The following is a 22,653-nucleotide window of genomic DNA, read 5'->3' as shown; positions in this document are numbered from 1 at the left end:
CCCAGAGAGGTGCAGGGCCTGGCTTTCAACAGCCAAATCAGCCACAGCTGGCTCTCACCCTGCTCCCGATCTCCCAGCTGTGGCCTACCAAGCCCTGCTCTGAGTCAAACAGCCTCCACCCCTTAGGGGGCTCCCAGCCTGGTCCCATTTCTCAGGGCCTCCTCCCTCCAGCACTGGGGTGGCCTGCACTAAGCACCAGCGCCACATGATGTGACCTCAGCCCCAGCCCTGCCAGTCCGTAGGGAATATTAAATGTTCACCTTAATAGAATTAACACTCCACAGCAGGGCCAGGCTTGGGAGCTCACGCCTGTAATCCCAGCACTTTGGGAGGCCGAGGTGGGTGGATCACCTGAGCTCAGGAGTTTGAGACCAGCCTGGCTAACATGGTGAAACCTTGTCTCTACTAAAAATACAAAAATTAGCTGGGTGTGATGGCGTATGCCTGCAGTCTCAGCTACTCAGGAGGCTGAAGTGGGAGGATCACCTGAGCCCAGGAGGTTGAGGCTGCAGTGAGCTGACTGTGCCACTGCACTCCAGCCTGGGAGACAGAGATCTTGTCTCAAGAAAACAAACAAACAAAGAAAACAACCCACAGCAGACTCCTAAAGCCCCAATACAGGTTTGAAGGTTCTCTTTGCTCACTTCAGCATAGTAGGAATCCAGGAACGTAGATGGAATCACAGAAACCGACATCCTGTCCAGGGCAGCACTGCATAATACCCTGGCATTGCAGGCCAGAAGCAGGAGACACCACCCTTGTCCCCAGCACCAGGAATAGCAAGGTGGGGCAGGAGAGGCCTCTGGGGCCCATAGCTCCCGCTCAGGAAGAAGCTGGGCCTCTCACAGTCGCCGTGGGGCAAGGCAGCATAGGGAGGGAAGGGACCTAGTCAGGTACACAGCTGTGGGTGTCCTTGGCTTGCTCCTGTCTTTTCTTTCCCAAGCTGCAGGTTACCTAACTGTGAAACGGGGATAACACCTCCTACGCTGTGTTCAAATCTTGGCTCTGCCATTTACTACTGGGCCCATGAGCAAGTTACTTTTCACTCTCAATTTATCTTTTTGAGAGAGTCTTGCTTTGTCGCCCAGGCTGGAGTGCAGTGGGGCAATCTCGGCTCACTGCAGCCTCTGCTTTCCAAGTAGCTGCGATTACAGGCACACATCACCACACTAAGCTATTTTTTTTTTTCTTTTTTTGAGATGGAGTCTCGCTTCTTCGCCCAGGCTGGGGTATAATGGCACAATCTTGGCTCACTGCAACCTCCGCCTCCCGGGTTCAAGCGATTCTCCACCATGTGCCACCACACCTGGCTAATTTTTGTATTTTTAGTAGAGACGGGTTCACCATGTTGGCCAGGATGGTCTCGATCTCTTCACCTCGTGATCTGCCTGCCTCAGCCTCCCAAAGGGCTGGGATTACAGGTGTGAGCCACTGTGTCCAACCTAATTTTTTGAGACGGAGTCTCACTCTGTTACCAGGCTGGAGCGCAATGGCGTGATCTCGGCTCACTGCAACCTCCGCCTCCCAGGTTCAAGCGATTCTCCTGTCTCAGCCTCCCAAGTAGCTGGGAACACAGGCATGCGCCACCAAGCCCAGCTAATTTTTATGTTTTTAGTAAAGACGGGATTTCACCCTGTTGGCCAGGATGGTCTCGATCTCTTGACCTCGTGATCCACCCGCCTCGGCCTCCCAAAGTGCTGGGATTACAGGAGTGAGCCACCGCGCCCAGCCTAATTTTTTTATTTTTAGTAGAGACAGGGCTTCACCATGTTGCCCAGGTTGGTCTCGAACTTCTGGCCTCAAGTGATCTGCCTGCCTAGGCCTCCCAAAGTGCTGAGATTACAGGCGTAAGACACAATGACTGCAATTTTTTTTTTTTTTTTTTTTTTTTTAAGAACAGGGTCTTGTTTGCTCTGTCACTCAGGCTGGAGTGCAGTGGCACAATCATGGCTCACTGCAGCCTCAGACTCCTAGGCTCAGGCAATCCTCCCGCCTCAGACTCTCAAGTAGCTGGGATTATAGGTGCCTGCCACCAGGCCCAACTAATCAAAAAATATATTTTTTTTAGAGACACGGTCTCACTATGTTGCCCAGCCTGGTCTCAAACTCCTGGCCTAAAGCAATCCTCCCACCTCAGCTTCCCAAAGTGCTGGGGCTCTAGGCGTGAGCCATGGCGCTGGCATTTATCCTTAGATTGGTAGTAACACCACCACATTAGTTCACCAGGCTCCACAGCAACACATCCCCTCTCCCCAGACCCCGTCTGTCCTCAGGGGTATAGAACAACCTCTGCTGCACTTGGAGGGAGTATTCTAGCCAAAACTAGAAAAGCTTGCCCCCTAGTTTGAACTACCTTCAAAGCTGGCGGCAGAAACCATCTGGTGAGTGGCGTCCCTCCCCCTGGGGACATAGTCCCTTTCAGTCCAGCCCAGGCTCTGGACTGTCTACTGCTCAGCGGTGGTGCCTCTTGCTCCGCCTGCCCACTGAAGCTGTGGCAGCAGCATGGGGCAGCCCCAGAAGTCACACCACACCTCACTGAAGCAGCCACTGTGGAGGGCCCAGGCCATTGTGAAGGTGGAGAAGGAGGAGGAATGGGTGCAGACCTCAACTCTCCCTGCACTCAGCCGGCAGGGATGAAGGAATGGCCCCAAGCTCTCCAACTGTGGCCATTCACCCTTCAGCAAGGGGATGGCCATTCCAAGAAGTTTCTGCCTGGGATGAAAACACAGCCTTCAAGGAACAAATAACTTGACGGGCAGAATTCTGTCACATGGGAAACTGCCCATGTGATTCGCCAGGCAAATTGCTCTCCCTTCCCAAGGGCTGTGCTGCCTTTCTTTGGGCCTCAAAGGTAAGACAGCTGCACAAACCACCTGCGGGTGTGCCCCTGCCCACAGGGGAGAGGCCACAACATGCCACGGCTGGGACCCACGGAACAGGTATGACCCTGGCTCCTCTTTCCCCAGATGCTTGCTCTGCCAGGGCATGAACACTCCATGTGGATCAGGGTCTCCCGCTCCCCGTTCCAGCAGATGCAGACCACCAAGCAGAGTACAATGGGGCAGCCCCTCCACTGTCCACAGAAAGTACTGAGCTCCAGCTCCCCTGGGCCAGGGCTGGCAGGAGCCCTGCTTGGGGAACAACCTGCACAGCTCCATCTGTCACACTAGGGGGTCACAGCCTCCACCAGCTCATAACTCTCCTGCCCCAGCAGTCCTGACATGAGCTCCCCTTCCTTGGAGCCTTGTCTTCTGTGAATGGATGGAAGAGGGCAGGAATCTTAAGAGACAAAGAATATTTTGAGTAACCCAATGAAGTCAAAGAGGAAAGAAGCACTCTCGTCTATTCACCTCCCACACATGGGCACTGGAATTTACGTTTGGACACAGATTTCAAATGTCACAAGGCCTGGCTTGGGACTTTCTCTCCAGGATGCAAAGCAGGCGCCCTTCAGAACACCTTTGGCCTCTACTCAGAACTCCTGGGAAGTGGCACAAACACATACATTTGGTCTCTGTTCCCAACTCTGGCTGCTTGCCCCGGACAGCCTGAGTTTTTTCTCCAGCATGGAGCTATCATAGCTATGCACCTCCTGATGTTCGGGCCCAATGTTGGGACAGGCTCAGGGTCCAGAGCTTCCCAGATCCACGCTGTCCATGGTGCCCCAGCATCAGGAAGCCATCTCAGCAGCTGAACAAAGTGTCTTTTATTTGTGACATACAAATACAACCAATGCAAGAAGAGATCACTTTTTCCCTTTGATTCCAGTGATAACAAGCTGCTAAAGAAAAAAAAAAATATATATATATATATATATCAAGGAGTTTATCTTCCAAATTTCCTCTGAAAAAAAAAATTAAAAAGAACCATTCACATGTCCTATACATACTTGACACCAACAAAAATAACCTGAAATAGGGTGGATATAACTAAAATTTTAAAAATCTTTAAAAAATCTTAACATGCTCCAAACAAACAAAACACAAAAAGCCTGGTACAAAAGGCCTGCTATGTTTCTCTTTTTTTTTTTTTTTTTTGAGATGGAGTCTCACTCTGTCGCCTAGGCTGGAGTGCAGTGGCGTGATCTCAGCTCACCACAAGCTCCACCTCCTGGGTTCAAGCGAGTCTCCTGCCTCAGCCTCCCGAGTAGCTGGGATTACAGGCCACAACCACGCCCGGCTAATTTTTGTATTTTTTAGTAGAGATGGGCTTTTGCCATGTTGACCAGGCTGGTCTTGAACTCCTGACCTCAGGTGACCCGCCTGCCTCAGCCTCCCAAAGTGCTGGGGTTACAGGTGTAAGCCACCGCACTCAGCCATGCCTGCTGTTTCTCAAAACCAAGACCTGGGGGAAGTGGAGAAAGATGGATGTTTTGGAAATGAATGGGCTCAAGACCAACGAGTGATTGCGGGTCTCAGATAGTGCCTCTCCCACCCTAGTCCCGACCTCCTGAGGAACCCTTCAGGACATGGCCTGCAGAGACTAGGGTGAGCAGGGTATGGCACCAAGCACCTGTTGACCAGTTGGTGCCACGCATCCAGTGACTGGAAAGAGACAACATAGACTGAACTCACCTTACAAGGGATGAACACGGGGGGTCCCTTTTGGTCCCCTTGAGTGAGAGGTATCAGGAATCCATGATCTAAGACAATAAATATTTAGCATCTGTGTCCTTTCAGAGACAGGGACCAGAGAAAAATCTCTTCCTAAACATGCTCCTGTGGTTTCATGATTCTTAGGAGTCCACCAAACCCCTCCAGCAATGTCAACTCTGCCTGGGATGAAACCCACCAGGAGCCAGCAGGGTGAGGCAGAGGCAGAGGCAGACTTATTCCAGTGTAAAGCTGCAAGGCCCTCTCTAAGGAGTTCCCAGTCCCACTGCTGCCCATCAAGAGCAGCGCAAAGTGCTCAGCAGAGGGGCCAGGCTGGGTGAGGGAGGCCCTGTGTACACAGGCTCCTGCACAAGCAGGAATCCAGGTGAGAAGCAAGGACCACTCTGGGGAGATCTGCCAGGAGAGACTGCCAGAGTTGGGCAGAGGGTGGGATGTGAGCAGATGCTGAGGTCAGAGGGACCAACAGACCTCCAGGAGAACAACTTCACGAAGGCTAGAACCTTTATGATACTCCCCACAGCAGAGCTCAGGGATATCCAAAGGGAGCTGTTAGGTGCTTTTTCCTTGATAAGGATTTGGCTTTTCTTCCCTGGAAGAGGCACAAGGCCTAGAGATCAGGATGAGCATTAGTTCTGAGCCTGCCTTTCTATCCTATGAGAGAAGAGGAAGGCTTTCTCCTTCCCCTGCTCCAGCCTGTTGCCACAGGGTGACACCAGAGAGAAAAGCAACTGTTGGCCACTGAGAGGCATTTCTGCTGCAGCCTGAGCTACGGCCCGGCTGGGCCACGGCAGTGGCACTAGTGCCTCACTGAGGCAGCGAGGGGCAAGCCTGAGGAGTGCAGGCAGAGGGGCCTGCTGCTGGCTGGGGGCTCTCTGAAGAGGGAGGGTGGCGGTGGGGAGGGGTGCCCTACCCTTAGAGAGCTATCAGCACCAAGATAGGAAAATCAACGGAGTTAACTACATGAGGAACGAGAAGTCCTTCTGGGGAAGATGAGGGGCTCCCTGATGTTATTCTCCCCTTGAGACTAAGAACAGAGGTATTTGGGGTAGAGGTGAGAGGCAGAGGAGAAAGAACGATGAGGGCTGGCAGACAAGAACAAGCAGAACCTCTGGCTTTCTTCTATGAATCAAAAGCTCAAGTCACTGCCATGAGACCAGGAGGTTAAGCTTAGAATGCAGCAACATCCAGGAGCCTAGAGAAGCAATCATCCCCATGGCGGGTCCCAAGAACACCTCATTCCTGGTCCTTTCAGGCTCTCTGACAGCGATGGAGAGGCAGTCTTCCTCCCAGAGTCAGCTGGTCCCAACATGAGCCCACTCCATGAATCCATAAAAACAGCTGGAAAGAGCTTTCTTCATTTCCCTGCATCTTGGCACAAAAGATCTTCCCAGTCTCCGTTAACAGCAATTCCAACTGCGCAAGCGTGAGTCTCTCTGAAGCCGCCCTCTACACCCAGATCTTACACCCAGTGTGTTCCTCTTTGGGGATCAGCAAACCCCAGACCCAGGACTCCAGAACTTTCATAAAGGTGGACATAAACATTCCATTTGTCCAAGTGTGTATGTGTCAGGGGAGGGGAAGTTGCCAGGAATCTAGGGGCTGCAGAGGTGCGAGAACCTCCACTGCAGGCCCCAGGAGCCAAATGAGGAGGCAGCCACTGTGGAGGATGAGCTTCACTGCCCGGCCCCACCTACTCTTCCCTCTCCCTTTCATTCCCTTCTAGCACTCTGGTCTCCTAGGAGAGGAGGAGCAGCTCATACCACTTCTCCCCAAGGTTCTGTGCTCTCAGGGCGCAGCCTGGCACATGCAGGGCTGGGGAGGCCACAGCTCTGAGGACACCCGGTGAACAGTGAGACCAGGAAAGAGGAAAGGCCTTAGGAGAGAGCATTGTGACTTGAAAGTGGCTCTGAGAGTTCAGTGGCAGCAGCCACCACAGTGCCCACCCGCGTGGGAGTGATGGCTGTCCCCAAACTTGGTCCTCCGGCTCAGGATCTCATAGGAGCAATCCTCCCCACAGCAACCGGACATGCTGGGGGAAGAGTCATCAATTTCAAATCTGCAAGGCAGGCAGGAGAAAAGGGTTGGTGGCAGGCAGCTGAGTGCCTTCCTCCCTGGCCCGAGAACTCTTCTACCAGCCACACCGATGAGACCCTTAGGATGAGGGTGCAGGAGGTGGACAGTGGACCAAGTCAGAGAGCACTGCCACACCATCTCCCTGAACCTCAACCCCCATGGACCACTGGACCATGAGCTCAGGCATCAGAATGAGTGGGGGCCAGGACCAGAAAAATGGCCCTGGGCAGGCCCACCTACCACCCAGAAGGGCCCACACCCAGCTCCTTACTGCAACGCTTCTCTGAAGAACTGGTAGGCACCATGATTGTGTTTAAATACTGTTAACATAACTTTCTTCATCTGTGTGCTGGAAGAAAGCAGAGCAAACGCCTTTTAGAAAGAGAAACATGGCCAGGCATGGTGGCATGCACCTGTAATCCCAGCACTTTGAGGGGCAAAGGTGGGAGGATCATTTGAGCCCAGGAGTTAGAGACCAGCCTGGAAAACATAGTGGGACCCCATTTCTACAAAACATTTAAAAATTTAAAAAAATCAGCCCAGTATAGTGGCATGTGCCTTTAGTCCCAGCTACTCCAGAGGCTGAGGCTGGAGGATCACTTGAGCCTGGGAGGTAGAGGCTGCAGTGAGATATGATCACACCACTGCACTCCAGCCTGGGTGACAGGGTGAGACCCTGTCTCAAAAAAGAAAAGAAACAGAGACTAAGGTCATGCTTCCTTTCCTTTCTGCCTTTGTCTGTTACCTCCCTTTCACCCACACGAGTGTTCCTGAATTTGGCCTCTAGCCTCTGGAGGTCTTGGACCCCCACACAGCACTCACTGCTTCCCCCATCACAGGCTGATCAGACTGCACAGGCATCGGCCCTGACCAGACTGGCTTCTTCCAGAGCAAGGATGTTTCCCACTTCCTCTCTGTAGCACCATTACTTCGGTACAGAAGGTGGCAGAGATTAGAAACTCAAAAGATGCTCACTGGCCCGGTGTGGTGGCTCATGCCTGTAATCCCAGCACTTTGGGAGGCTGAGGTAGGTAGATCACCTGAGGTCAGGAGTTCGAGACCAGCCTTAACATGGAGAAACCCCGTCTCTACTAAAAATACAAAAATTAGCCAGGCATGGCAGTGCGCGCCTGTAATCCCAGCCACTTGGGAGGCTGAGGCAGAAGAATTGCTTAAACCTGGTACGTGGAGGCTGCAGTGAGCCAAGATGGCGCCATTGCACTCCAGCCCGGGCAACAAGAGTGAAACTCTGTCTCAAAAAAAAAAAAAAAAAAAAAAGATGTTCACTGCACTGAGCTAAACAAACAAAATCTGGAGTCATAATAAGGCAGGGAGCATCTTACTGAGAGGGTTCTAAGACACCTTTCTCCCAAAACATGCCTATGAGCCTCCTCCTCCAACAAGGCTCAAAGAATGGCAAGTGCCTCAGTGACAGCTCCTTCCAACTGAGTGCTATATGGGCCTCCTAAGAAGGGAGGCCTTACCTGTTGGCCATGAGCTGCAGGATCTGTATGAGGAACTTCCCCAGGCCTTTCCGCCGCACCTTGCTTTCCAACTGCACTTCATAGCTAGGTGAAGAAAGCAGAGAGGTGAGCGTGCAGGATGGGACATGAAGAGGCTGTAAGGTCTGGCAGAGGAGCTTGCAGTCCTTGGCAGCTCATAGACCTAGGTAGGTCCAGGGGCTTTGTCACCTGGCTGGAGTGCCTGGACCATCACCAGGGTCTCTCTCCCCTACCTCCCCCAAGCCATGGCTCCTACCAGTACAGGACTTCATCCCCACACTCCACGTCAAACCGGAAGTGAGAAAAGGCAACAGGGACGGAGCTGTTTTCCCACGCGATGAGGTACCAGGCTCGGTCATCTGTCATTTCCTCCCGTTTCTCTCGGTCCTTCCAGCCCCACTCACTCTGCTCATACCTGGGGAATTTGGGAGCAGTCAGACGGGAAAGCTGCGAGAGGAACTAGGCTCCCCTGGTCAGGACAAGCTTACATGGTTTGCATATTCGTTTTGGTCAGGTCGAAGGCCCAATCCACAGTGGCTGGCTCCAGTCCAGACACTCGCTTACATTCAATGGAGACATTCAACCTGAGAAGAGGACAGGACGTGTACGGAATTGGTTACAGCACTCCTGCCAGGGCACTGCTTTTCCTCCCTCAGAATCACAGGGAGGAAGGCCCAGTCTCAGTTACTGCACAGAGAAAAGCCAACCCTGTATCTGCCCCAGCATGACTAGAGAAGGTGCAGGAACAAAGTCTTTCAGGCTGAGATTAACAACTGTGGCCACACGGCCCACCCCCCAACCACAAGGCCCGTTTCCTGCCTCCCCAAGCTGTCCTAATCTGCCTCGGCACTTTGTAAACTTCTTGTCCCTCTCTGCTCTCTCTTTATTCTTTTTCTACCTTTTCTGTCTCTTCTGTACTTTGTTATAAACACTCATGTCTTCCGTTATTTAGTTCCTGCCCTTAGGCATTTTTCCTGTTGCTGTAATTTCTGAGCTGACTCCTCACTAGGCTCCCATGGGACCCCATTCCTCTTATCTACCAATTGCGCCTTCAAAACCACTGGGTGACCCTAGGTCCTTCGAGAAGACTACGGCTCAACACGCCCCACCCCGCCCCAGGAGTCCTGCCTGCCTCATTTGAGCAGGGGGGATACTCTCAGCTGATCAAACAGATTGAGGCAGGAATGGTGGCTCACACCTGTAATCCCAGCATTTTGGGATGCCAAGGCATATGGATCACCTGAGGTCAGGAGTTCGAGACTAGCCTGACCAACATGGTGAAATCCCGTCTGTACTAAAACTACAAAAAAATTAGCTGGGCATGGTGGTGGGTGCCTGTAATCCCAGCTACTCGGGAGGCTGAGGCAGGAGAATCGCTTGAACCTGGGAGGCGGAGGTTGCAGTGAGCCAAGATCGTGCCATTGCACTACAGCCTGGGCAGTGAGAGCGAAACTCTGTCTCCAAACAAACAAACAAAAAAAACGGGTGAAGCAGGCTTCAGCCCAACACTGTTTTTCTAAACCCACAAATGCCGTAAGTGCTAAGGTATCTGTTTCTAAATGAAATTTAAGTAAAAAACAGTTAAACTCCTTGACTGATCTGTGAAATCACATTCCCTAGATAGCACTACATTCTGAAAGGACTAGAGTCAGCAAACTCTAAGCCTTTAAAGAGCTCCCATATCAATACCTTTCAGTGACCTTTGATACAACCCCCAGAGGATGTACGCACTGGAATCCCATCACCTCTACTGACTGGCACACCACACTCAGCCTTATGAATTCAGAACTCCCTGCCCCTGAAGCATCTTCCTTTATCACCCACTTAGCCATCACAGCTGCCCAAACACAGCACTGCACCTATCTTAACTATAAAATGTCCAAAGCTCACCTGCAGGTACGAATTCTCCATTAAAGTACATGAAAGTAAGATCACAACCACAGGAACCACACAAAATTCAAGGCACCAGAGGAGCCCAGACTTGGCTGGCAATGCCTGTTTTGGAGCTATTCCATATTTCTGGAAGTCAATGGGAATATGGAATATGAAAACACTATGAGGCCGGGCACAGTGGCTCACGCCTGTAATCCCAGCACTTTGGGAGGCCGAGGCGGGCGGATCATGAGGTCAGGAGTTCGAGACTAGCCTGGCCAACATAGTGAAACCCCATCTTTAATAAAAATACAAAAAATTAGCCGGGCGTGGTGGCGGGTGCCTGTAATCCCAGCTACTCCGGCGACTGAGGCAGGAGAATTGCTTGTACCCGGGAGGCAGAGGTTGCAGTGAGCCAAGATCATGCCATTGTACTCCAGCCTGGGCGAGACTCTGTCTCAAAAACAAAAACGAAAACACTATGAGATATCACAATATGGGATATCTAAAGTATGTCAAAAGACTTTCCAGGCCGGGCGCAGTGGCTCACGCCTACAATCTCAGCACTTCGGGAGGTTGAGGCAGGTGGATCACCTGAGGTCAGGAGTTCGGGACCAGCCTGGCCAACATGGCGAAACTCCGTCTTTACTAAAAATACAAAAATTAGCAGGGCGTGATGTCATGTACTTGCAGTCCCAGCTACTCAGGAGGTAGAGGCAGGAGAATCACTTGAACCCAGGAGGCGGAGGCTGCAGTGAGCCGAGATCGTGCCACTGCACTCCAGCCTAGGCACAGAGCGAGACTCTGTCTCAAAAAAAAAAAACAACAAAAAAAACCTCATACCAGCTGCTACTTACTGAGCTGCATATATTCTCTTTCTTCCTTAAAAAAAACCTTCCAAGTTTGGCTGGGCACGGTGGCTCACACCTGTAATCCCAGCACTTTGGGAGGCCGAGGCGGGCGGATCACAAGGTCAGGAGATCGAGACCATCCTGGCTAACACGGTGAAACCCCATCTCTACTAAAAATACAAAAAATTAGCCGGGCGTGGTGGCGGGTGCCTGTAGTCCCAGTTGCTCGGGAGGCTGAGGCAGGATAATGGCGTGAATCCGGGAGGTTGAGCTTGCAGTGAGCCGAGATGGCGCCACTGCACTCCAGCCTGGGTGACAGAGCAAGACACCACCTCAAAAAAAAAAAAAAAAAAAAAAACTTGCAAGTTTGGCATCATCATCCTATTTGACAGGTAAGAAAATGAGGCTTGAGGAATATGAGTGACTTCTCCAAGTAGAGTTACTAAGAAGCCCAGCTACAATTCAATCCCCCAGAGCCCCAGTTTATCACCAAGCCAAGATGTTACATTCTCGAAGCACAACTCATCAACAGCATCTCAGGTAAGGCAGATTATACTTCCTATTTTAGAAACCAAAACGACAAAAAAACGTGAGGGGGCCTTCACTCCAGAGCCTATAGTTAACTAGATCAGTAATAGTAACAGCAAACAGGGTGAGGGTTGAAAATTTACCTATTGGGTACAATGATTACTATTTGGGTGATGGGTACACTAGATGCCCAATCCCACCACTACACAGTGTATCTGCACATGTACCCCGCGAATCTAAAATAAAATTTTAAAATAAAATAACAGCAAACACTTATCTAGCTTTTATTATGCTGCAGGAACTAACACTTTACATCTTATCCTCCTGACAACTCCATGAGAAAGGTACTATTATTAGAACCATTTTTGGTTTTTGTGTTTTTGTTTTGTTTTGAGACAGGATCTTGCTGTCACCCAGGCTAGAGTGCAATGCTGCTACCATGGCTCACTGCAGCCTGCATCTCCCAGGCTCAAGCAATTCTCCCACATCAGCCTTCTCAGTAGCTGGGAATACAGGCATGTGCCACCATGCCCAGCTAATTAAAAAAAATTTTTTTTTGTAGAGACAGGGTCTTCCTATGTCGCCAGGACTGGTCTTGGACTCCTGGGCACAAACGATCCTTCCAACCTCAGCCTCCCAAAGTGCTGGGATTACAGGTATGAGCCACCACACCTGGCCCAGGCCCATTTTTAACTAGAAAATTGAGGAACAGAAAGGTTAAGTAATTTGTTCAGGGTCAGCTGGGCACAGCACTTTAGGAGGCCGAGGTGGGAGGATCACTTGAGGACAGCAGTTTGAGACCAGCCTGGGCAACATAGGCAAGACCCCTTCGCTACCAAAAAATATATACATCTTTTTGAGATGGAGTCTCGCTCTGTTGCCCAGGCTGGAGTGCAATGGCGCAATCTTGGCTCACTGCAAGCTCCGCCTCCCGGGTTCACGCCATTCTCCTGCCTCAGCCTCCCGAGTAGCTGACACTACAGGCGCCCACCACCATGCCTGGCTAATTTTTTATATTTTTAGTAGAGACGGGGTTTTACCGTGTTAGCCAGGATGGTCTCGATCTCCTGACCTCGTGATCCGCCCGCCTCGGCCTCCCAAAGTGCTGAGATTACAGGCGTGAGCCACCACGCCCAGCAAATATTTTTCTTTTTAAAGAAGAAGAAAAGTAATTTGTTCAGGGCCAAATAGCCAGGAATTGGCTTTTAACAGTTATACTGTATACTCAGGGAAAGAGCACTAGATTGGAAATTAAAAGCCCCTCAGCTGTCAGGGGAAACTCCATGAACTCAGAAAGCTCATTTGACTCTCTGGGCCTCAGTTTCCCATGCATTAAATGTGAGTGTCAGCCTAGATAATTTTCCAAGTTTGTTTCAGCTCAATGATTCTTTGCAGAGAGAATAATCAGTCCTGAAGAGACATCAGGCCAGGCGCGGTGGCTCACACCTGTAATCCCAGCACTTTGGGTGGCTGAGGCAGGTGGGTCAGTTGAGGTCAGGAGTTCGAGACCAGCCTGGCCAACATGGTGAAACCCCGTCTCTACTAAAAATACAAAAATTAGCTGGGCGCAGTGGCTCACACCTGTAATCCCAACACTTTGGGAGGCTGAGACAGGTGGATCATGAGGTCAGGAGTTCAAGACCAGCCTGGCCAAGATGGTGAAACCCTGACTCTACTAAAAATACAAAAATTAGCTGGACGTGGTGGCAGGTGCCTGTAATCCTAGCTATTTGAGAGGCTGAGACAGAGAATTGCTTGAACCTGGCAGAGGTTGCAGTGAGCCGAGATCGCACCACTGCACTCCAGCCTGAATGACAGAGTGAGACTCCGTCTCAAAAAAAAAAAAAAAAAAAAAACCCACAAAAATTAGTGAGGTGTGGTGGCACGCACCTATAATCCCAGGTACTTGGGAGGCTGAGGCAGGAGAATCGGCTGAACCCAGAAGGCAGAGGTTGCAGTGAGCCAAGATTGCGTCACTGCACTCCAGCCTGGGTGACTGAGCAAGACTCCATCTCAAAAAATAAAAGAAAAATTTATCTAAAGAGACATCAGTCTGAGATTAAGTGCAATCTTTGCTCATTTATGGATTCTTCTGCCACCCTACCTGGGGGATTTTATATCAATAGAGGGCACGAGTCAGTTTCTGCTTTTGTTTTGTTTTGTTTTGTTTTGAGATGGAGTTTCACTCTTGTTAACCAAGCTGGAGTGCAATGGTGCTATCTCGGCTCACTGCAACCTCTGCCCCCCGGGTTCAAGTGATTCTCCTGCCTCAGCCTCCCGAGTAGCTGGGATTACAGGCGCTCGCCACCATGCCAGCTAATTTTTTGTATTTTTAGTAGAAATGGGGTTTCACTATGTTAGCCAGGCTGGTCTTGAACTCCTGACCTCATGTGATCCACCCACCTCGGTCTCCCAAAGTGCTGGGATTACAGGCGTGAGCCACCGCACCCAGCCCTGTTTTTTCGTAAATATGAAGAACAATGAGAAAATTTGTGTCTGAGGAAGCCTACTCTGGAAAGGGAATTCCTGAAGACACTCAAGGAGACAGCAGTTGGTAATGCTCAATGTGACTCACCCGTTTCTATCATATTTCTTGAACACTGGGAAAGCCTCCAGAGGGTCTCCAAGCTGTGGAGGGAAAGAAAAGAGGAACAGCACAGACAAGTGGGGCGGAGGTGCAGATCCTATCCCAAGAGCTGTTGTCTTGGAGTGGGATGCTGTGGGGACCCACAACGGGAGACTAACTTCAGAACCAGGAGCAGCCTCCCAAAACCCTCCATTTGCCTAGCTCTGAAGTCACATGTGCGAGGAAGGCTTTGGTGGAAAGGCCCAGGAGAGTTAAGTTTGGCATCACCTGACAGGGCAAGAGGAGACCTCATTAGCCTGTGGGCATACAACCTGCTCACAGCACAGCTAACCCAAAGAAGAGGCTACCTGATCTGCTGCACACTGACTTTACCTGGTTACAACTCCAAATGGAAAATCAAGCCCCCGAGCCACATCCTTATAAATGAGTGTTTACTATGAGTGGGTTAAAAGAATGACCAAAAAATGGGATACTAAATGGAGGCAGGGGCTGGGCACTGTGGCTCGCGCCTGTAATCCCAGCACTTTGGGAGGCCAAGGCAGGTGAAATGCTTGGGCTCAGGAGTTCAAGACCATCCTGGGCAACAAGGCCAAACCCCGTCTCTACAAAAATTACCCGGGTGTGGTGGTGGGCACCTATAGTCCCAGCTAATTGAGAGGCTGAGGTGGGAGGATCACTTGGGCCCAGGCGGCAGAGGCTGCAAGGTTGAAGTGAGCCGAGATCGTGCCACTGCATTCCAGCCTGGATGACAGAGTCAGACCCTGTCTCACACAAAAGAAAAAAAAAATTATCTAGATCCTCCTCTATTCATAAGGAAGAAGATCCACAGGGAGGCAGCCACTTCACTGGAATCCACATTTTCCCAAACACCTGGGCCAACTGCTGGCGCCAACTTCCAACACACAGCTATGAGCTCAGTTCCCTGCACAGCAAGGAGGCAGAGGTGGTGTGGGTGGGTAGTGTCACAATTCTGCCACAGGGTGGCGACAAAATAAGTCAAATTATAAACCAAGCTGAAGTCCCAGGAGGCAGGGACTGGGAAGAAAGGGAGAATCACCCTGTTGGCAGCGTCCACTTTGGCACAAACGGCATCCATGGCTGCTCGCTCCTCCAACCGCTTCTGCTTCTTCTCCTTGGCTTTGCTTGACTTTCTCTGCAACAGGGAAAAGCAACGTTAGCTGGAATGGCTGTGGCCAATCAAGCACTGACTTTCCCTTTAAGGAATCGAAGGGCCCTGCATCCACAGGCCTGGCCCAGCAGTGAGAAATTTCCCACCTCTGCTGCCACACATTTGGAGGGGCGGAAAGACCCAAGCAGGTCATTTTGTAGTGGGGAGTCCTCAGAGGTCACCAGACTTCTCAGCTTCCCTTCAGAAAGAGCACTGGCCATCCTGACACAGACACTGTGGGGACCCAGCGAAACAGCTGACAACGCCTGCAGCAGGCCAGCCCCCAGCAGGCACTTAGTAAATATTCACTCACCCGCTCCCTCCTAAGGAGGGAACACCCAACTTTAGACACACTGAAGACCGCTTCAGGGAGGAGACAGCATCTAAGGTAGCCGTTGACGGCTGTTCCTAAGTTTATTCAAAGCCTTTTCGGTGTCTTCCAGCTTTGGGAGACAAAGATCTGGTTGGCCACAGCTCCTGTGGGAGCCGGGTCTCATTTCAAGTGGGGGCCACCGTGTTCGGACTCAAGGACACAGAGCCATTCCCAGAAGCCCTGCTCAGTTAAGGCCAACGAGTGACAGGGCACACCCAGTGACAGGGCAGAGGGCAGGGGCCCAAAGGGTTCACCTCAGGACACAGATGACACATGGCCAGCAAGACGAAGCTGCAGGCACACAGTCAGCAGCGGGGCAGCAGAGGAGCAGCAAGTGGTGATTCTCCTGGCATAGAGCAGCGAATGGCAAATTGCCCACAGCTGCTCCTAGATCAGGTCCTGTTTTGAGGCCGACGTGAGATTCTCTCAGGCCTAAGACCCGCTCACCCTATTGTGAAAAGCCAGGTAACACATGGCAAGAGCCAGGCTCTGACACCTGGCAGGCCTCATCCAAAACCTCCTTTTTTCTCTTCTTTTTTTTTTTTTTTTGAGATGGAGTCTCACTCTATCACCCAAGCTGGAATGCAGTGGTGAGATCTCGGTTCACGGCAGCCTCTGCCTCCTGGGTTCAAGCGATTCTCCTGCCTCAGCCTCCCAAGTAGCTGGGATTACAGGCGCGCACCACCATGTCCAGCTAATTTTTGTATTTTTAGTAGTGACGGGGTTTCACCAAGTTGGCCAGGCTGGTCACTAACTCCTGACCTCAAGTAATCCGCCTGCCTCAGCCTCACAAAGTGCTGGGATTACAGGCGTGAGCCATTGCGCCAGGGCTGTCCAAAGCCTCTTCCTGCTCTCCACCCTCTGCAGTGCTAGGACGAGGCACAGCACTTCTCTGAGCCTCCCCTGGCTTGATGACTGAGGGTCCTTATGAGGGTTAATATAGTATGTGTTCAATAAAAGGCTATTCTCATTCTCTCTCCCCAGGACAACAAGAGAGCACAGGCATGCAGAGTGCATGCACCACCCAGCTGGTCCCCAGAAGGCATCCCAAAGGCACTGGTAAGTTGGCTCTGCTTTTTACCAATAGAGCAGCCTCTTTTGACACCTCCCCCCCAACACCCCTCCTTTCCCTGAGCTCTCTGGAGAGGTTTGACAACTCCCAATTACATCTAGCCCTGACACGGACTGGCCCCAGGAAAGGACACTCAGAGCGATTAACCTTCTGCATGAGTTGAAAAACCAGATGCTGGGGAAGTTCTCAGAATCAGTTCTACCCACTATTTTCCAAGGAATGACACTGCTTACCTCCTACTTTAATCAACCAAGAAGAAAGGAGTTCAGATACCAGGAACTCACAGGGATTGTTCTTATAGCCACAAACTCTACCAACACCAGCTATTAATTATCTCATGGCTGAGCGCTGTGGAACACAGGCAAGATCTCATATCTTACCTCCCTAGAGGAAGGAACAAAATAGAGAATGGACTGTCTTCATAAGGCTGGACTCCTGGAACAGAACTAGCCTCCCTCTACCATGGACAGGTTTAGAGCATTCATCTTTTTCTCTGGAAATTTAGATTTCAAGACAACACAGAGATAAGGCTTGCAAAGTACCTTTACAAACATTATGTTTCTTTTTTTTTCTTTATTTTTTTTAGAGATGGGGGAGTCTCACTATGTTGCCCAGGCTAGTCTCAAACTCCTGGGCTCAAGCAATCTTCCTGTCTTGGCCTCCCAAAGTGCTGGGATTACAGGTGTGAGCCACCACACCCGGCCTAGGTTATGCTTTCAATTATCAGGGCAGAAACTATCACTTCCCTTTACACAATAGGAAACTGAGGCTTGAAGAGACAATGTGACCACTCAGTTCTGCAGTGAATAAAGGGCAGAGGGGAGACTCAATCCCAGGGATGGGCTGCAGATCATGTTTGTTCCACTGGCCACACTGTCCCCTACTGAGGCGCCTATGTCCTGCATAGTGGACTTCCACTTGGTCATCAACAAAGATTCTTGCACCCTGCCACGATAAGGCCTGGGCTTCAGAAGCCCTCAGCAACCACTCGGCAACTCCTTTCTCATTGCCTGGCTGGTTTGGTAACAGCGTGCCAACACAGTGCCGCTATACACTCTACCCTCTGCACTGAGGCAGAGGTGAGGGACAGAGAAGCGTCGGATGGAAGGTGTCCAGGGCTGCACCATGGGGCAGAAGAGCATGAGCTTTGGCGTCAATCAGATTGGGCCTATGCTCTTCCTGACACCCCCAGAATGACTTATGAAAGCAACTCCATCTCCATGAAGATGGGGGTACAAACGTTGGCCTCTTGGAGCTGTAAGGGCAGGTTAGAAGCCAGCACACCTTCAGTGCAGGTACAAGCTCCCTTACTCCACCCTACATGCTTGTTCTCTTATACAGGGCTCAGGGATCAAAGGTGCTGGAGGGCAAGGGTAACGCCCAGAACCCAGAAAGCACTGAAGCCTGGGTTCCCTCCATCTCACTTCTAAGCATGAGCAGTAATTCCCAAGAACAAGCAGCAGGAGGGCCAGCCGGGCCTCTAGTAGATTTGTGGGCTCATTCATGTAGACCTGGCAATCCTCAGAGCAAGGCCTGGAGCTGCCATGGCCTGAGACCGCAATAACTCAAGAACCCCTTACGAGCTCCGCTGCCTGCCCATGGGGCAGAAGGCAGGGTGCAGCCAGCTGGGCCAGACAGGCAGGGAGGGGCCGCACTAGGAAAAGTGGTCTCCTACTGTTCCAATTAGCTTTGCCCCTGCCTTGTGGAGGTAAGGCTGTCCTACAGGGACACAGGAAAATGCTCCTAATTAAAATGGATAATAAGCACAGTGAACAGTAAAGCTCATTGTGGTTAAGTGTCTTTTCCAAGGGAGCTTTGTACAAAAAAAGAGAGTGCGGGATTTTGAATCAAAAGACCTGGATTTGATTCTCAGCTCTTTCACTTACTAGCTGCGTGACTTCAGGCAAGTTACTTAAGCTCTTTTCAGCAAGTTGCTCAAAATTTCTCTCTCAGTTTTCTTCTCCATAAAATGGGGCTCGCAATGTCTACACCAACAGTCGCAGGAGGGGACTTCTGTTTACAAAGACCTCCCTCAGATCTTCTGCCGGTGCTTTAATAAAGGTGATCTATTTTACTTTTCACAACCCAGCATGGTAGGTGTGACTACTTCTTTGATGAGAAACCTGAGGCACAGAGAGTTTAAGGAACTTGCAGGGTCACAGAGGCGGTGAGGAGAGTTCTCAAAGCGGTCTCTTCCTCCCACTCCCTCCGACTCTCCCCATGAGGTGAGGGTAGATCCGCTTTATCTGGCTATGTTCACCCAGTGCTCACCAAACAGCAGATACTCAGTTCACATCTGCTGAATGAATCATCCAAGATCCAAATCCACGTTTGAACCCTAAACTCATGCTCCTTCCACCATGTCACAATCACATGTATATGGCATTTTTTGTTATAAAGTGTTACATAAATGTTTCCATGTGCAGTGTAAAACTCTTCCCCTTACTATTCCCATTGAAAAAGTAACTCCACACACAGTTCTACGACTGGAAGGGGTCATAAAGACAAATTAAAGAAAACACACCCAGGCTGGGCGCGGTGGCTCATGCCTATAACCCCAGCACTTTGGGAGGCGGAGGTGGGTGGATTACCTGAGGTCAGGAGTTCAAGACCAGCCTAGCCAACATGGTGAAACCCTGTCTCTAATAAAAACAGAAAAAAGTAGCCAGGCATGATGGTTAATACCTGTACTTCCAGCTACTCGGGAGGCTGAGGCAGGAGAATACCTGTACTTCCAGCTACTCGGGAGGCTGAGGCAGGAGAATCACTTGAGCCTGGGAGGCAGAGATTGCAGTGAGCTGAGATTGTGCCACTGCACTCCAGCCTGGGCAAAAAGAGCACAACTCCGTCTAAAAAAAAAAAAGGAAAAGAAAAGAAAAGAAACATCCAGATGGGAGGAGGAGCCACTTTTCAGAAAAAGAATTTGGCATCTCTTAGATTTTCAGTATCAATGTCTCCACCCCATATACTATCCAATATCCAAAAAGAACCTGTTTTTGGTGAAGCAAGAGAAATATAAATTCTAACTCCTGAAAGATGACACAAGTGTGGCAACTAGGACACGTGTGTGGCAACTGAAGAGAAAGCGCTCCATCTGAAGCCTCACTCAGCCTGAGGCCAGGCTCTGCCACAGGGTAACTACAAGGAATGATGACTTCCCCAGCACCCACAGTTGTGGAATGAGGGTGATGAGACGGTTCCAGCTGTTTCAGGGAGGAGAATTCAAGTCTCTCTGTTACTGTGAATTTTAGGCCAGAAGAGACTTTGTAGGGTCTCATGTGAGAAACACATCTGTAAAGTATAAGATTGAGGCCCTAAAGGAAGCAAGGATCGCAGAATCTCTGGGGTATATTTCTTTTTTCCTTCACCCTGTCTTATGGTGTTGAGGGCCTGCTATTTTAATCCAACCAACGAGGAAGTGTTGAACTAGAACGGCATGTTACACTTCTTGTTTTCTGCTTAATCCGCAGTGGCTGCTTCTGGTTAGACAGTTACTAAGTGACACAGGTTTCATTTAGTTTCAACAATGGCTGTGTCTAGGACCTTTCACCAAAATTTAGGTTAAATATGCCTAAGGTCTCTAGACTTGGTTTTCTACATATGAAGTACGTAATACCCAAAACTATTTGTTAAAACACGATGACTGTTTTGACACGGATTAGACAACTATTTTTGTCTAATAAGTTGATTTGTTCAGTCGATAAATAGTGGAGTGAGGGGAAAAAAAAAACTAGGTTAACAACAGTAGGGACAAACCCAATGGGTTAAAAATAGCACAAATCCATTTTAGATCAGTAAAGTTAAGGCTGAGGATACAGACAAAAATAACAGCCACCACTTAGGAGACACCTCCTTAGCAATCTACATCCATTATCTCACTTAATCTTCACTACTACCCTAAGGGGGAGGTATCAGCATCCCAATTACAGAGGTGAGGAAATTCAAACACATAAAGGCCAACTCACTGGCACACTATTATACCACCAGCAGCGAAGACGGGGCTGGAAGTGAGGTTCCTCGGGCTCCAAAGTCAGGGTTCCCTTAAGGTGATGGAAATTCCATGTAAATACTAATATAGGCCTGTGTGGTGGCTCACGCCTGTAATCCCAGCACTTTGGGAGGCCTAGGCGGGGGAATCACGAGGTCAGGAGTTCGAGACCAGCCTGGCCAACATGGTGAAACCCTGTCTCTACTAAAAATACAAAAATGAGCCGGGCATGGTAGCGGGCGCCTGTAATCCCAGCTGCTGGGGAGGCTGAGGCAGGAGAACCGCTTGAACCCAGGAGAAGGAGGATGCAGTGAGCCGAGATCGCGCCATTGCACTCCAGCTTCGGCGACAAGAGCAAAACTCCACATCAAAAAAAAAAAAAAAAAAAAAAAAAGAATACAGCCAATACTAGGAAAAGCGTTATCTTTTTAGGAGGGTGACTGATACTGCTGTAATTAAGACTTAGTAAGGTGAACGCACAGAAACTTGCAAATAACTTCTGCCCTACCCTATATCCCGGGAAAGTAAACTAAAATGCACCTCCAGGCTGCCGGCACGGAACAAGTGGTCAATATCCATCCGCGGCTGGGCCGCCGCCCCCGCCTCCCCGCATCTTCCCCGCACACCTGCACAGCCCTCCCCTTGCAAAAAACACCTGCACTACCAAAACCCCTAACAACCCAAGCGGTCATAAGAACCATTTCATTGCAACCAGGAGGCGTCGAAGGCAGGAGTCTATGGGAAAGGAAGGCTGTGTTTATCAGGAGCAGCAGGAACCTGGTGGAGAGGTTTCGAAAGAGTGTAGGGGAACCGGCTTCGCTGAGACTCGAGTAACGGGAAGCGCAGTGGACTGGGATTCGGGAGGCCCAAGGTGGGGTCTGACGCCCCCGACAATATGACCTTGGCTAGGCGCCTTCTTTTCTCTGGGCCTCAATTCCCTCCAAGCCAGGGTTGACCTCGGATGTGAAAAGCGACGAAGCTGGTGACAGCCAGGTGATGAGTGACCCTGGGGGAGCGGGAAGCTAACCCCAGGGTCCCCGCGGGGGACGGGGGTGGGGAGGCCGGTAACGGGTCCGCGAAGCAGGAAGGGGCGGGCGTGACGCTGGGGGCGCCGAGGGGGTGGGGCCCCGGACCAGGGGCTCTCCAGAGGATTCCCGGGCTAGGCCTAGCGTAGGGACCCTTAGAATGGGGGAGTCGGGTCATGTGGGGGTCGGGGTCACGTGAGGCTGGAGGGGGTCGGGGTCACGTGAGAGGGGGGTTTAAGAACAAAGGGGGAGAGGGTAGCGAGGAGCGCCCCTGGACCTCCCATCTCCTCTCTCTGCCTCACTCACCCCCATAGCGGCGGCGACAACGCTCAGCTTCTTCTTCACACACTTGCCGGCAGGGAGGCGGCAACGGCGGCGGCTGCAACAGCGGCGGCAGCAGAGCGGCGGGCCCTGCAACGCGCATGCGCCTCGCAGCCCCCCCACCCCCCCCCGCCCCGCGCGCCCTCGTACCGCGCCGGCGCAGAACCGGCGTAGGAGAGCGGGGAGCCGGCGCGCAGGTGGAGCGCCCGCTAGGCTGGCCGAGGGTCTCCGACCAGGAGGAGGCGGGAGCGCGGAGGAGCGTCGCGCCGGGAATGACGTGCAGCCAGAGCCCGCCCCCTCGCAGGGCTGCGTCTGTAACTATGGCAACGGCGGCGCCAGGCCTGGCTGCTCACCCAGGAGTCGCGCGCCGCTGGGGGCCGGGTGGTTGGCAGCACCTCCCCTGCGGCCAGCGACTCCTTGGCCCCGCGCGTAGCAGCCGGCGGCACAGCCACCTTCCCAGGCGGCCAATAGCGTCTCGACCTCTAAAGTACCTGCCCCTCCAGAGCCCTAGCGCGCGTAGCGGAAGTCTTTGGAAACTTTCCCACCTTCCAGATCTTGACTCTTGAAATTCCTTTTCTAACTAGAGTTCTGTTACTCATTCATTCGTCTTCTAACCATTCATTCCCCCTCATTCATTCACGCTCTCAATAAAAATTAACTCGCATCTACGCGGTGCTGAG

The 22,653-nt window shown here is 51.3% G+C and overlaps 1 protein-coding gene across 4 annotated transcripts; it reads right to left on the bottom strand.

Annotated features, from left to right (window-relative positions):
• Nucleotides 1-3,691: 3,691 nt before the first annotated feature.
• On the bottom strand, nt 3,692-22,378 carry NAA40 (N-alpha-acetyltransferase 40, NatD catalytic subunit). 4 transcript variants are annotated; one of them, XM_522044.9, is made up of 8 exons: nt 21,959-22,378; nt 15,084-15,179; nt 14,015-14,067; nt 8,677-8,772; nt 8,445-8,603; nt 8,171-8,254; nt 6,958-7,035; nt 3,692-6,669 (listed from the first exon to the last, which is right to left on the bottom strand). In XM_522044.9, exons 1-8 carry the CDS (start codon nt 21,962-21,964, stop codon nt 6,528-6,530), a joined length of 714 nt encoding a protein of 237 aa, XP_522044.3. In that variant the 5' UTR covers nt 21,965-22,378; the 3' UTR covers nt 3,692-6,527. The 4 variants fall into 4 exon arrangements, with proteins under 4 accessions (XP_522044.3, XP_016776618.1, XP_009421601.1 ...); XM_016921129.4 differs by lacking the exon at nt 21,959-22,378 and adding an exon at nt 21,528-21,771; XM_009423326.5 differs by lacking the exon at nt 14,015-14,067 and having other exon boundaries at nt 21,959-22,223.
• Between the last annotated feature and the right edge of the window lie 275 nt (nt 22,379-22,653).

The sequence above is a fragment of the Pan troglodytes genome, chromosome 9 (assembly GCF_028858775.2).
Source record: "Pan troglodytes isolate AG18354 chromosome 9, NHGRI_mPanTro3-v2.0_pri, whole genome shotgun sequence".
Classification (NCBI taxonomy): Eukaryota; Metazoa; Chordata; class Mammalia; order Primates; family Hominidae; genus Pan; species Pan troglodytes.
This window is presented reverse-complemented; position numbering and strand designations above follow the sequence as displayed.

Bases quoted from the DNA above. Each gene is read 5' to 3' on its own strand.
- NAA40 (XM_522044.9), bottom strand. The intron at 8,773-14,014 runs GTGAGTCACATT...TCCTCTTCTCAG, and splicing joins AAGAAATATGATAGAAACGG to GTTGAATGTCTCCATTGAAT. The intron at 7,036-8,170 runs GTAAGGCCTCCC...GCTTTCTTCCAG, and splicing joins CTGCAGCTCATGGCCAACAG to CACACAGATGAAGAAAGTTA.